Consider the following 15,731-nt stretch of genomic DNA (forward strand, 5'->3'; position numbering starts at 1 on the left):
GTGGGAGCAGGCTGGATGGGGCTGGCAGCAGGTTGGACTGTAGTGGGAGCAGGCTGGATGGGGCTGGCAGCAGGTTGGACTGTAGTGGGAGCATCCTGGATGGGGCTGGCAGCAGGTTGGACTGTAGTGGGAGAAGCCTGGATGGGGCTGGCAGCAGGTTGGACTGTAGTGGGAGCAGGCTGGATGGGGCTGGCAGCAGGTTGGACTGTAGTGGGAGCAGCCTGGATGGGGCTGGCAGCAGGTTGGACTGTAGTGGGAGCAGGCTGGATGGGGCTGGCAGCAGGTTGGACTGTAGTGGGAGCATCCTGGATGGGGCTGGCAGCAGGTTGGACTGTAGTGGGAGCAGCCTGGGTGGGGCTAGCAGCAGGTTGGACTGTAGTGGGAGCAGCCTGGATGGGGCTGGCAGCAGGTTGGACTGTAGTGGGAGCAGGCTGGATGGGGCTGGCAGCAGGTTGGACTGTAGTGGGAGCAGGCTGGATGGGGCTGGCAGCAGGTTGGACTGTAGTGGGAGCAGGCGGGATGGGGCTGGCATCAGGTTGGACTGTAGTGGGAGCAGGCTGGATGGGGCTGGCAGCAGGTTGGACTGTAGTGGGAGCAGGCTGGATGGGGCTGGCAGCAGGTTGGACTGTAGTGGGAGCAGGCTGGATGGGGCTGGCAGCAGGTTGGACTGTAGTGGGAGCAGGCTGGATGGGGCTGGCAGCAGGTTGGACTGTAGTGGGAGCAGCCTGCGTGGGGCTAGCAGCAGGTTGGACTGTAGTGGGAGCATCCTGGATGGGGCTGGCAGCAGGTTGGACTCTAGTGGGAGCATTCTGGATGGGGCTGGCAGCAGGTTGGACTGTAGTGGGAGCAGGCTGGATGGGGCTGGCAGCAGGTTGGACTGTAGTGGGAGCATCCTGGATGTGGCTGGCAGCAGGTTGGACTGTAGTGGGAGCAGCCTGGATGGGGCTGGCAGCAGGTTGGACTGTAGTGGGAGCATCCTGGATGGGGCTAGCAGCAGGTTGGACTGTAGTGGGAGCAGCCTGGATGGGGCTGGCAGCAGGTTGGACTGTAGTGGGAGCAGGCTGGATGGGGCTGGCAGTAGGTTGGACTGTAGTGGGAGCAGCCTGGATGGGGCTGGCAGCAGGTTGGACTGTAGTGGGAGCAGCCTGGATGGGGCTGGCAGCAGGTTGGACTGTAGTGGGAGCAGCCTGGATGGGGCTGGCAGCAGGTTGGACTGTAGTGGGAGCATCCTGGATGGGGCTGGCAGCAGGTTGGACTGTAGTGGGAGCAGCCTGGATGGGGCTAGCAGCAGGTTGACTGTAGTGGGAGCAGCCTGGATGGGGCTGGCAGCAGGTTGGACTGTAGTGGGAGCAGGCTGGATGGGGCTGGCAGCAGGTTGGACTGTAGTGGGAGCAGCCTGGATGGGGCTAGCAGCAGGTTGGACTGTAATGGGAGCAGCCTGGATGGGGCTGGTAGCAGGTTGGACTGTAGTGGGAGCAGCCTGGATGGGGCTGGCAGCAGGTTGGACTGTAGTGGGAGCATCCTGGATGGGGCTGGCAGCAGGTTGGACTGTAGTGGGAGCATCCTGGATGGGGCTGGCAGCAGGTTGGACTGTAGTGGGAGCAGCCTGGGTGGGGCTGGCAGCAGGTTGGACTGTAGTGGGAGCAGGCTGGATGGGGCTGGCAGCAGGTTGGACTGTAGTGGGAGCAGCCTGGATGGGGCTGGCAGCAGGTTGGACTGTAGTGGGAGCAGCCTGGATGGGGCTGGCAGCAGGTTGGACTGTAGTGGGAGCAGCCTGGGTGGGGCTGGCAGTAGGTTGGACTGTAGTGGGAGCAGCCTGGGTGGGGCTAGCAGCAGGTTGGACTGTAGTGGGAGCAGCCTGGGTGGGGCTAGCAGCAGGTTGGACTGTAGTGGGAGCAGCCTGGATGGGGCTGCCAGCAGGTTGGACTGTAGTGGGAGCAGCCTGGATGGGGCTGGCAGCAGGTTGGACTGTAGTGGGAGCAGCCTGGATGGGGCTGGCAGCAGGTTGGACTGTAGTGGGAGCAGGCTGGATGGGGCTGGCAGCAGGTTGGACTGTAGTGGGAGCAGCCTGGATGGGGCTGGCAGCAGGTTGGACTGTAGTGTGAACATCCTGGATGGGGCAAGCAGCAGGTTGGACTGTAGTGGGAGCAGCCTGGATGGGGCTGGCAGCAGGTTGGACTGTAGTGGAAGCAGCCTGGGTGGGGCTGGCAGCAGGTTGGACTGTAGTGGGAGCAGCCTGGATGGGGCTGGCAGCAGGTTGGACTGTAGTGGAAGCAGCCTGGATGGGGCTGGCAGCAGGTTGGACTGTAGTGGGAGCAGCCTGGATGGGGCTGGCAGCAGGTTGGACTGTAGTTGGAGCATCCTGGGTGGGGCTGGCAGCAGGTTGGACTGTAGTGGGAGCAGCCTGGATGGGGCTGGCAGCAGGTTGGACTGTAGTGGAAGCAGCCTGGGTGGGGCTGGCAGCAGGTTGGACTGTAGTGGAAGCAGCCTGGGTGGGGCTGGCAGCAGGTTGGACTGTAGTGGAAGCAGCCTGGGTGGGGCTGGCAGCAGAGAAGTCAGCAGGGGTGGTGGTGAAGTCATCCAGAAGATTACCAACTGTGGGGTCGATTGCAGAGTCCTCAAAACCAGTCTCCTCCAAGTCAGTGTCCATGTCCTGTATGGCCTTCCCAGTCTGCCTGAGCAGGTAGTCCACACACCAATCAGCTGTCCTGAGCAGGTAGTCCACACACCAATCAGCTCTCCTGAAAATGAAAAAGACAGCAGAATGCAAAACAAGACAATAATAGATGAATATGATTACTCACAATATCATCATCAAATCAAAACACTGACACATACACTACATGACCAAATGTATGTGGACACCTGCTCGTCGAACATCTCATTCCAAAATCATGGCCATTAATATGGAGTTGGTCCCACCTTTGCTGCTATAACAGCCTCCACTCTTCTGGAAAGGCTTTCCACTAGATGTTGGAACATTGCTGTGTGGACTTGCTTCCATTCAGCCACAAGAGCATTAGTGAGGTCGGGCACTGATGTTGGGCGATTAGGCCTGGTTCGCAGTCGGCGTTCCAATTCAATCCAAAGGTGTTTGATGGGGTTGAGGTCAGGGCTCTGTGCAGGCCAGTCAAGTTCTTCCACACCCATCTCGATAAACCATTTCTGTATGGACCTCGCTTTGTGTACGGGGGCATTGTCATGCTGAAACAGGAAAGGGCCTTCCCCAAACTTTGTTTGGAAGCACAGAATTGTCTAGAATGTCATTGTATGCTCTAGCGTTAAGATTTTCCTTCCCAAAACAGCACCAGACCATTATTCCTCCTCCACCAAACTTAATAGTTGGCACTATGCATTGGGGCAGGTAGCTTTCTCCTGGCATCCGCCAAACACAGATTAGTCCGTCGGACTGCCAGATGGTGAAGCGTGATTCATCACTCCATAGAACACGTTACCACTGCTCCAGAGTCCAATGGCGGCGAGCTTTACACCACTCCAGCCAACGCTTGGCATTGCGCATGGTGATCTAAGGTTTGTGTGCGGCTACTCGGCCATGGAAACCCATTTCATGAAGCTCCCGACGAACAGTTCTTGTGCTGACGTTGCTTCCAGAGGCAGTATGGAATTCAGTAGAGCACTTACAGAGGCTGTAGCAGAGGAGAGCACTTACAGAGGCTGTAGCAGAGGAGAGCACTTACAGAGGCTGTAGCAGAGGAGAGCACTTACAGAGGCTATAGCAGAGGAGAGCACTTACAGAGGCTATAACAGAGCTGGAGGTGCCCTGAGAGACAGCAGAGGCAGTATGGAATTCAGTAGAGCACTTACAGAGGCTATAACAGAGGAGAGCACTTACAGAGGCTGTAGCAGAGGAGAGCACTTACAGAGGCTGTAGCAGAGGAGAGCACTTACAGAGGCTGTAGCAGAGGAGAGCACTTACAGAGGCTATAACAGAGCTGGAGGTGCCCTGAGAGACAGCAGAGGCAGTGGTGGTCTTCACAGAGAATGTAGCAGAGGGGGTCTGGGAGAAGGACCAGGTGGTCTTCACAGAGAATGTAGCAGAGGGGGTCTGGGAGAAGGACCAGGTGGGCTTCATAGAGGCTGTAGCAGAGGGGGTCTGGGAGAAGGACCAGGTGGGCTTCACAGAGGCTGTAGCAGAGGGGGTCTGGGAGAAGGACCAGGTGGTCTTCACAGAGGCTGTAGCAGAGGGGGTCTGGGAGAAGGGCCAGGTGGTCTTCAGAGGCTGTAGCAGAGGGGGTCTGGGAGAAGGACCAGGTGGTCTTCAGAGGCTGTAGCAGAGGGGGTCTGGGAGAAGGACCAGGTGGGCTTCATAGAGGCTGTAGCAGAGGGGGTCTGGGAGAAGGACCAGGTGGTCTTCACAGAGGCTGTAGCAGAGGGGGTCTGGGAGAAGGACCAGGTGGGCTTCATAGAGTCTGTAGCAGAGGGGGTCTGGGAGGACCAGGTGGTCTTCACAGAGGCTGTAGCAGAGGGGGTCTGGGAGAAGGGCCAGGTGGTCTTCAGAGGCTGTAGCAGAGGGGGTCTGGGAGAAGGACCAGGTGGGCTTCACAGAGGCTGTAGCAGAGGAGGTCTGGGAGAAGGGCCAGGTGGTCTTCAGAGGCTGTAGCAGGGCTGGAGAGGGGCCGGGAGAAAGGGGAAATGGTAAAAGAGTATTATATAATAATATGAAAATTATTTGAGGGTAAACAGTATTAAAAACAAATATATTTAAACAAGCTCTTCACAGGTTAAGCTATATAATATTTACCCGAACAGGCTTCCGAGGCACATCATCCTGAAATGAAAAATAAAAATTTTTATATGAATACCGACAATATGGTCATGTGATATTTAAAACATGACACACAATGTAGTAGGTAAAATGCCATTTACATACAGCGGTGCAGGGATTGGGGCACTCGCAGACACTGTGTAGGGGTGGGGGCACTCACAGAGGCCAGAGGAATGGTTGAGGCACTCACAGAGGCCAGAGGAAGGGTTGGGGCACTCACAGAGGCCAGAGGAAGGGTTGAGGCACTCACAGAGGCCAGAGGAAGGGTTGAGGCACTCACAGAGGCCAGAGGAAGGGTTGAGGCACTCACAGAGGCCAGAGGAAGGGTTGAGGCACTCACAGAGGCCAGAGGAAGGGTTGGGGCACTCACAGAGGCCAGAGGAAGGGTTGAGGCACTCACAGAGGCCAGAGGAAGGGTTGAGGCACTCACAGAGGCCAGAGGAAGGGTTGGGGCACTCACAGAGGCCAGAGGAAGGGTTGGGGCACTCACAGAGGCCAGAGGAAGGGTTGGGGCACTCACAGAGGCCAGAGGAAGGGTTGAGGCACTCACAGAGGCCAGAGGAAGGGTTGAGGCACTCACAGAGGCCAGAGGAAGGGTTGAGGCACTCACAGAGGCCAGAGGAAGGGTTGAGGCACTCACAGAGGCCAGAGGAAGGGTTGAGGCACTACAGAGGCCAGAGGAAGGGTTGAGGCACTCACAGAGGCCAGAGGAAGGGTTGGGGCACTCACAGAGGCCAGAGGAAGGGTTGAGGCACTCACAGAGGCCAGAGGAAGGGTTGAGGCACTCACAGAGGCTGTAGACAACTTGGCCGGGATAAGGACATGTTGTGTCTGTAAAATATATGTAGTTGCATTAAGATTATTGAAGGTCATACTGTTATAAAAACAGATCAATACTAATCATGCTTTTGACAGGTTAGCTTGTATTTTATTTACCTGAGCAGGCTTCCTTGCCAAGTTAAAGTTTGGTCTTGCTGCAGACATGAGCCCCCAAAACCTTTGCTTATTGAACTGCAAAAGAGAGAGAAAAACCTAATAGTCACAATGAACGGAGGAGGAAACCAAGTCACCTGTCAAAAGGATTATCTGAATCAGTGTTCTCTCATGGCAGCAGAGCCATAGTAGTTGAGGAAAAATAATGTAACAAAAAATGTCATATTTACCATTGACAACAAGTTCAATGCAGTCCTCAATGCAGGAGTCTGAACAGCAGACCCAGACGCTGGTGGAGCTGTAGGTGCTGGCCCAGCAGGTCCACTGGTACAGACCGGCTTAAAATATAGGGGGAGGAAATACAGAGACAACACTAGAGTATGGTATCTAATTTCAGTAAATCAGAAAAGAGAAAACATGTTGTTTTAGCTTATAAGCTTTATTAGTGTTACCTCCTGGGGGTGAAATCCATAGACACCTCTCTGAAGCTCCCCAAGCAGAGTTGTCCACAGACATACATTGGGCAATTCTCTATCTGTAACAATACATAAGGGAGCCTGTGTTAGTAAGTCCCCTGCTGGTGACTTCACCATCTCACAGCACTCACCCCACTACACATCCCCCACACCCGAATCCAGGAGTCAAGGGGTGATGAAACTCTAGCTCTTTCTGGAACTTTCCATAACCTTTTGTGATTGGTTGACAAGATCATAGCTTGAGACTTTGACACTGTGTATAGTCTCTATGTTACCATATGACAATTTGATGTCTGAATAAGAGAGATGTGGGGGGCTGCCTTAATCAACATCATCGGTACCCGGGGAGCAGTTGTTGCCTTGCTCAAGACCAGAACGACAGACTTTTCACCTTGGGGATTTGAACCAGCAACCTTTCGGTTACTGGCCCAACACTCTTAACCGCTATGCTACCAGCCACCCCACATAGGTATATAGGTAATGTGAGCTATGGCTAAACATGTTTATAACAAAGTTAATCCCCTGGATATCAAAGCATTATCTAATTTAGCTGTCATAATAATATAGCTAGCTAGCTACAAAAGCCAGAAGAAGATCAGGTGACTAACTCTGACAGCTCCTCCCATTGAAAGTGAATGCTACTGTAACGTCACCAAATTATATGCTTTTTTTCCAGGAGGTTGGCTGAGTCAACCAATAGCGTCACTATAGGCTGTGTCCTTCTTCCAAAGAATGAGAAGCTATACATGATTGGCTTTTGAAACATGGACATGGAGATGGTGGGTGCTTGGACATAGTTGACAGACTAAATTGAATAAAATAGCGCCAAAGCGCCATGCTCATCCAACTGAGCTACAGAGGACCAAGTCAATGTTTTTCCACTTGGAACCGACAGGTTGCTCAACCTTATTCATGGTTTCCTTGTGTGTGAAGGTGGTGGAATTATGAGGGAATTAAGTCAAGGTCAGAATACAGCGTATCTGTAGACACACATCCATTTCTGTGATCTCCACCCCAAATGAATACCTGGCTGACACATGCGTTTCCCCATGCTTAAGTTCAAGGTCAGAATACGTGTAGAGAGAAAAGTGCATTGAAGTGAAATAAGTTATTCCCCCCTTTATGAAAAGATTATGAAAATGATCATGTCATGGATGTGTCTGTTATAGATATGTGTTGTGGTATAATAGCATCGAGGAGTCCATACTAATGTTGAACTTTCCCTCAGCTGTCAAGGAGTGTGACTTTGTGGACCACAGTGGGGCATCTGGTGACACTGAAGAAATAAACGCAGAAGGAAATGTGGAGGGATTGTTGGCTGATTTCAAACTTAACGTGGGCTTAAAATGCTCCAACGAACAAGAGTCGTCCTTTGGCAGACTGAAGAAAGAGGAGGTGGAAGTGAAGGAGTTGGTTAACTACTCGAAAGACATGTGAGTTGCCCTATACTGTAATACACTGAGTTGACAAAACATTAAGAACACGTGCTCTTTCCATGACATAGACTAACCAGGTGAATCCAGGTGAAAGCTATGATTCTTTATTGATGTCACTTGTTAAATCCACTTAAATCAGTGTAAATGAAGGGGAGAAAAACAGGTTAAAGAGGGATTTTTAAGCCTTGAGACAACTGAGACATGGATTGTGTATGTGTGCCATTCAGCGGATGAATGGGCAAGACAAGAAATGTAAGTGCCTTTGAACGGGGTATGGTAGTGTCAGGTGCACCAGTTTGTGTTAAGAACTGCAACACTGCTGGGTTTTTCAAGCTCAACAGTTTCCCGTGTGTATCAAGAATGGTCCACCACCCAAAGGACTTCCAGCCAATTTAACACAACTGTGGGAAGCATTTGAGTCAACATGGGCCAGCATCCCTGTGGAACGCTTTCGACACCTTGTAGAGTCCATGCCCCGATGAATTGAGGCTGTTCTGAGGGCAAAAGGGGAGGTGCAGCTCAATATTAGTAAGGTTGAAATGTTTTGTACATTCAGCCTGGCCTCAATGACGTAACATAGTAAACGTATATCTGTGACACTCAAATTAGTATGATATGTACGGTTACTTAAGCAAGAGGGAGGGAGATTGGGTGGCGTATAACGCGAATGTTCAAATCACATCACAGACAACTTTAACATTTTTGCAACTGCTTACTACGTTTTAGCATATTAGCTAACCCTTCTCCTAACCTTAACCCTAACTCCTAACCATTTACATTTTAGTCATTTAGCAGACACTCTTATCCAGAGCGACTTACAGTTAGTGCATACATTATTTTATATTTATCATACTGGCCCCCCGTGGGAATCAAACCCACAATCCTGGCGTTACAAACGCCATGCTCTACCAACTGAGCTACATCCCTGCCGGCCATTCCCTCCCCTACCCTGGACAACTTGTGCACCGCCCCATGGGTCTCCTGGTCACGACAGAGCCTGGATTCGAACCAGGATCTCTAGTGGCACAGCTAGCACTGCGATGCAGTGCATTAGACCACTGCGCCACTCGGGAGTCCTAACCCTAACCTTAACCTCTAACCCTAACCTTAACCCGTAGCGACTAGCTAACATTGCCCATCTAGCTAACGTTAGCCACAACAAAGTGAAATTCCTAACATATCATACGTATTGCAAATTCATAACATATTGTACGAATTGCAATTAGTAACATGTTATACGAATTGTAATTCGTAACATATCATACGAAATGTTGTCATTTAAATTGACAACAAGTTCAATGCAGTCCTCAATGCAGGAGTCTGAACAGCAGACCCAGACGCTGGTGGAGCTGTAGGTGCTGGCCCAGCAGGTCCACTGGTAGAGACCGGCTTAAAATATAGGGGGGAAATACAGAGACAACACTAGAGTATGGTATCTAATTTCAGTAAATCAGAAAAGAGAAAACATGTTGTTTTAGCTTATAAGCTTTATTAGTGTTACCTCCTGGGGGTGAAATCCATAGACACCTCTCTGAAGGACCTCACTGAAACCAGTACAGTTCCACAAACACCAATGACCCTTTTTATTTAGACACACCAAATGATCAATGAAATTCTAAAATGTTTGACATACTTAAAGGGTGTGATTAGCTAGTAATTCTCTCTGTCTCTCCACTTGAGAGAATGCTGAGTGTCCTTTTATATTTATTTAATTATGGATTTACAAGGGGGTAACACTAATGACATAAAACTTAAGGACACATATTATATTTGTAAAAAATAATAATTTAATAGCCTTCTTTGTTTTTATTGATCTATACAATATATGAAATACTTTTATTTACTTTCTATCATTCAAAATAATAGATAGATATCTCTAAATCCCCAAAACATGTCACTACAACTCTACTCATCACTACTGGGACAAGCCCATTTGCTTTCCCTAAGTACTTTAAAGAATGCATAAAAATAACGTTTTGCAGTATAAAGGACTTACATTATGTTTTCACATTGATAAACAGTTCAATATCAACTAAAACATGTATAATGTCTAACTATTTGTAATTTTAGGGTTGTATTCAATCCGCATCACAGAAATGCAGCTTCAAAGCGTGATTGAAATGTAAAGACATTGTTTTATTTTACCCTAATTTACCAGGACTTGGCAGAAACTGCATTCACGGTAAACGCTGGATATATCGGCTCAAACGGAAAATACATTTCAATTTATTTAGCGGAATCCGTAATGCTTCAGTGTTACAGATTGAAGAGAGCCCTTAAAGTGTTTTTCATGGTTGCAAAGGCGAGGGACGCAAAAGCCAATGCAGTTCAAGAATGACCCTCTAGAAAGAATCCTAACTATAACACTTAGCAGACGCTTTTATCCAAAGCAACTTACAGTCATGCGTGCATACATTTTTGTGTATGGGTGGTCCCGGGGATCGAACCAACTACCTTGGCGTTACAAGCGCCGTGCTCTACCAGCTGAGCTACAGAGGACCACTAACACCTTTAAATAATATTTGCTCGCCCACTCTATATTTTGTATAATTTATCTGGGTCCCTCCTGCAGACGTCTGGAAATGACCCACCCTGTGATCAAGCAGACACGGGAGAAGCCCAGGGCAATATTAGGGGTGTTGATGGAGAGGATTATGACATCACAACCTTGCCCCGTCACAACCAAAGTCCGGAAGCGCGGCAATGTAGGAGCCAACGTGAGCACCTGTGTGGCCCTGAGCGGGAAGGTAGGAGGAAAGATTAACAAGCGTTCTACTGAAGTGAATGATGTTTTCATCATATTTTCATGAGTGGAAAAACATAATAATGTATAACTGACAACTCAGATTTAGATGATCTCTGTTGTAAAATAGATTTTTTATCTCAATAATCTCACTTTATGATAGCTAGGCCTATATAAATAATGTAAATGTCAAGACCATATTGACAGATCACAGATGTCTGTTCAGTAGTGGTAATAGTCACAGATGTCTGTTCAGTAGTGGTAATACTCACAGATGTCTGTTCAGTAGTGGTAAATGCTGTAGCCCTGGTTTCCCACATAGATCATTTCCTGTTTTTGTCATTAGATCCACTTCCTGAAAATGAAATGGTGTAGTAGAGGTGACTGTCTGGGTTAGAATCTGGGTCGTCTGTGCACCAAACGTCTCTGACTGATTTGACATTTTCTCCACAGGCCTCTATGAAGCAGAGCGGCAGTACTCAGACAGATAGTGATGTGTCACTGGTTATTCCTGCGAATACTGTCGTGGCCTACAGTCTGATTGAACTCTTTGTCAAATGCAATGGACAGTTTGGTGAGGAAGTGTATGGTTAATCAAGTGCAATGTCCCAGGTATAGCTGCATGGTTAAGTACCATGGTAAAGTACACAGCTAGCTTATGTTCCTCAGTGTGTATGTGGTACAGCCACTGTATCTGTCTGTGTGTGACTGGTTATGGCTGTTGTCTGCTCTTGTCCACAGAGCTGTGCCTCTTCTCCAACAAAGGGGGCTTTGAAAAGGTTAGGTCAAATTATGAGTTTGAAGAGGATGGAATTATGGACCAGGTGTGTGACTTTGATGCCAACAGCCCCCTAAATCTGAAGAAAGGTAATAATGCCAGTGGAGGCTAATGTCTTCTGTCTAGTGGTCAACATGCAGTCTACTGAATGGATCATCTGGTCAACATGTAATGCAGTCTACTGAATGGAACGTTTGGTCAACATGTAATGTAGTCTACTGAATGGAACGTTTGGTCAACATGTAATGTAGTCTACTGAATGGATCATCTGGTCAACATGTAATGAAGTCTACTGAATGGATCATCTGGTCAACATGTAATGAAGTCTACTGAATGGATCATCTGGTCAACATGTAATGTAGTCTACTGAATGGAACGTCTGTTCAATATACCACACTTTTGGTATATAAAAAAACATTAATCACACTTTGACAAAGTAACATGGTTTGTCTGTTGTTTTTCTGTTGACAGAACTGGAGAAACTGAGTAGTCATTTCCAGCTGCTGTCAGTCCTGCCAGCAGCCACACGTTCCTCTCTGCTCCAGCTCCTCAAGACAACCATGGAGGATGGAGAGGCAGTCAGTGTGCTGGAGAGTGTGGTGAGTGGGACGTACAGAAACACGGGCCAAACACACACACACACACACACACACACACACACACACACACACACACACACACACACAACTAATGGCAGGAATGAATATATCAACCAGAATATCTGTAACATACTCTCGGTCTTAAATGTACTCTCTCTCACTCTTCTCCCTCTCTCCTCTCTCTCTCTCCTCTCTCTCGCTCTCTCCCCTATCTCTGTCTCTCTGTCTACAGCTGGATCGGACGTGTGATGGTGAGACTCCTGACCTGGGTGATCTGGAAGAGTCTGAGAGGGAGACAGTCCAGGCCATACTGGATCTTGTAGACCAATGTGTTGGGAAGGATGAGATCAGATCCTCACTTCTCACTGCCATCCACCTCATTGTCAGTGCCATGGACGGTGAGATAGAGAGCAGTTTCCACAGGATTCTGTGTTATTATTTGATCAGTTACTGGGAAACTAGGTTCACTACTGTGGTTTTATATGTGTGCATATTTATTTCTTCAGGAATGACAGATGAGGGTCTCTCTGTGTTGGGATCCTGTTGCAGTCCTCCAGTCTTACAGGCCCTGCAGATCCTGGTGAGTTCACACCTGCTTGATTGAGCCTCCAATCCTGTATGGACTGGACTTCATTTTTCTACATTTTTGTTTATGTAAATGTATTTGGGTATATCTTCCCATTCTAAATAAACTAATATTTCTACCATTATGATAACATTGTGCCACCAGTAGAGGTAGTAACACCGATGATAGTAACCAGTGCCATTTTTAACAAAAATATTGGTGGGGCAAACTCAATGAAAAAAGTGAATATGAATCGATACATTACTACACTACACTAACCATAGAATGCACAATCATAAATAATTACCATTCACAGAAATGAGTTTAGAGCCACACACACAAACGTTCTAACATATGGGTTATGATCAGTTTATAGGCTACTTTCCCATATCTTTGGCTCTCATTGCACTGAAGACCACGGTAGTCCAGCATACTTTTATAGAGTAAAGTACATTTTACTTCAGAATCAATATCAGCATTGGTCTGCAATATTGCTAATCATTGTTAGAGTATTGGGACACAGACAAACACCATTCTGAGTGTAGTTGCATCTGCCTGTTAACAAGATGCTCCGGTTATGAATAAAGCAACAAAGTTTATAAAGCTACTCCCTCGCTTCAACCATTGCATAGAAACAGTTCCATGGGTTATTACATTCTGACATCAATCATTAACAACACGTTGTAGCTAGCTAGCTGTTAGCCACCACAAGTTCTCTCCAAACCACTCAGATTGAATTATTTTCTAACTTGCTTTATTTTAATGGAGGCCTGTTCATTGGCTGATGAGCACCAATATGTCTTATCTCTACATTTACTTTATTACGCAAAGTTTGAACATGATTTGCTAGGAGATAGTTGACATGATTCATGAAGACTTTTCAGCTAGCTAGCTAGAAGACGATAAACAACTATGAAATTGACACATCAGTCCAATCAAAGCTACCGGAGATAAGACGTCGATTTATCTGTGGCAAATGACATCAAGTCTTCTTGGGCGGGCACTACTAATGAATCTCTATGGCAGCACCCAAGTGGGCAACCGCTGCCTGAGTCTCCCAGTACATGCTGTTGCACTGTCCCAATGAATTCACTCACCCATCTGAACCTTTGAGAATGTGCCAATCATGTGCAGCCAATTGTGTTCAACCAGAGAAGATCAATGAGGGCTTTCCCCTGGCTGGCCTCTCCACAACATTTCACTGAAGGAGGCTGAAACAGCTGCATTAGGGAGCTGTCTTACTCAATGAAAATTGACCAAAATAACAATACAACCGGGAAGCGAGGACGTATGCTTTATTAGCTCAAGCAAATCAAATGTGTTTGCTTACTGATATAATATCATGTTGGGACATGAATGAAAGCCAGAATTACATGCAAAACACCGCCATCTCCTGGATAGTTGTGGGGCTGCCCTGAATGACGCGTCGCCACTGACAGTAACACCAATGACACATTTAAGTAAATTAGGTTTTTCTTAAATGGAGGCCACCCATCTCAAATCTAAGGTCATTTAACCTTTAGTAAATTATTAAGTAAATTATTTTTAAAGAGATTTGATTCATCATTTTGCTCAGAGTGTAATTTCCCTTCATTTCAATTGAGTTACACCAATTACACTTTTTATTTAAACACACCAAATAATCAATGGAATCATTATATTTATGACATACTAAAAGGGTGTGATTAGCAAATAATTGTATTTAATATAGACCCCTACCCTAATAACAGTTTGCCACTGGAAGGAATGCTCAAGGTCATTGTATATCTTTGTAATGAGTGATTTACAAGGCGGTAACACTAATGATATTAAATACGTTTATTTTATAGCATTCAAATAATCTAAATCCCCAAAACATGTCACTACCACTCTACTCATCACTACTGGGACAAGCCAATTTGCTTTCACTAAGTACTTTAAACAATGCATAAAAATAAAGTTTTGCAGTATAAAGGACTAATTGTCATTTTAAAGGGTTTTTCATTGTTGCAAAGTCGAAGGATGCAAATGCCACCTTAATTCAAGAATGACCCAGAAAATAAAGCATATAAATGTTATTCCTTTGCTGCTTGTCCTCCAGGTGCAGCATGTGGCAGCAGGGAGTGGGGAGACCCTCTCTCTGAGAGATGCAGGTCTGGCTGTTCTGACTGAGGAGGAGGTGTTTGGGAGGACAGAGAGTCTCTTTGGTCACTCTAAAGTTACACTGAAGAGAGAGGAGGACACACTGAGGACAGAGATGAAGGACCAGCCTGGATACCTTCCTCTTGTCATGAGTATCACTGTGAAAGGCCTGGCTTCTTTAGTGTAAGCTGAGAGCGAGTGAGTGAGTGAGCTAGAAAATCATGTTTGAACTGATACACTCACGATTCCATTCCATGTTTTACTCTTGCACTAGTTGAGCTAAAGAACTAGTGAACAACAATGTATGTATCCTTGTAATGCTTTCAGTAAAGTTCAACAAACATCCCCAATGCTCAATATGTGGAGTCAGTATGATGGTCCATTCCTGTGATGTCTGTGAGATTCACAATATACATTTTGTCATCAGAAACCTTATGCTGTGTGTGTGTGTGTGAGAGAGAGAGGGTGTGTGTGGGTATGTGTATGTGTATATGAATGGGAGAGTGAAGGAGGGTGAATATTAATATGTGTAGGAGAGCAGAGAGAATGGGTGTGTGGAGGAATAGGGTATATGTTGTGTGAATGAAGGAGAATGGATGAGGAAGTAGATGTATAGAGGGTGTAAATGTGTCTGAGAAGAAGGGAGGGGGGACAATATTTAGATGGTGATAAACTGGGTCTGGTGGGTAAGACAGGACAAGGAGGGGAGGTGGTGATAAACTGGGTCTGGTGGGTAAGACAGGACAAGGAGGGGAGGTGGTGATGAACTGGGTCTGGTGGGTAAGACAGGACAAGGAGGGGAGGTGGTGATGAACTGGGTCTGGTGGGTAAGACAGGACAAGGAGGGGAGGTGGTGATGAACTGGGTCTGGTGGGTAAGACAGGACAAGGAGGGGAGGTGGTGATGAACTGGGTCTGGTGGGTAAGACAGGACAAGGAGGGGAGGTGGTGATGAACTGGGTCTGGTGGGTAAGACAGGACAAGGAGGGGAGGTGGTGATAAACTGGGTCTGGTGGGTAAGACAGGACAAGGAGGGGAGGTGGTGATAAACTGGGTCTGGTGGGTAAGACAGGACAAGGAGGGGAGGTGGTGATAAACTGGGTCTGGTGGGTAAGACAGGACAAGGAGGGGAGGTGGTGATAAACTGGGTCTGGTGGGTAAGACAGGACAAGGAGGGGAGGTGGTGATGAACTGGGTCTGGTGGGTAAGACAGGACAAGGAGGGGAGGTGGTGATAAACTGGGTCTGGTGGGTAAGACAGGACAAGGAGGGGAGGTGGTGATAAACTGGGTCTGG

At 47.7% G+C, this 15,731-nt stretch overlaps 1 protein-coding gene across 1 annotated transcript in view; it reads left to right on the plus strand.

The window, feature by feature from the left end:
* LOC121556572 (gasdermin-E) overlaps positions 1-14,782 on the plus strand; it is a 44,629-nt gene extending 29,847 nt beyond the window's left edge. Inside the window, exons 3-10 of the mRNA XM_041870449.2 lie at positions 7,424-7,628; positions 10,204-10,378; positions 10,828-10,948; positions 11,116-11,241; positions 11,624-11,751; positions 11,984-12,149; positions 12,258-12,331; positions 14,397-14,782. Of these exons, the coding sequence (XP_041726383.2) occupies positions 7,424-7,628; positions 10,204-10,378; positions 10,828-10,948; positions 11,116-11,241; positions 11,624-11,751; positions 11,984-12,149; positions 12,258-12,331; positions 14,397-14,624 (1,223 nt within the window). The 3' untranslated portion in view covers positions 14,625-14,782. The remainder of the gene's footprint in view (positions 1-7,423; positions 7,629-10,203; positions 10,379-10,827; positions 10,949-11,115; positions 11,242-11,623; positions 11,752-11,983; positions 12,150-12,257; positions 12,332-14,396) is intronic.
* Positions 14,783-15,731: the final 949 nt, after the last annotated feature.

Source organism: Coregonus clupeaformis, unplaced genomic scaffold (genome assembly GCF_020615455.1).
Source record: "Coregonus clupeaformis isolate EN_2021a unplaced genomic scaffold, ASM2061545v1 scaf0064, whole genome shotgun sequence".
Taxonomy (NCBI): domain Eukaryota; kingdom Metazoa; phylum Chordata; class Actinopteri; order Salmoniformes; family Salmonidae; genus Coregonus; species Coregonus clupeaformis.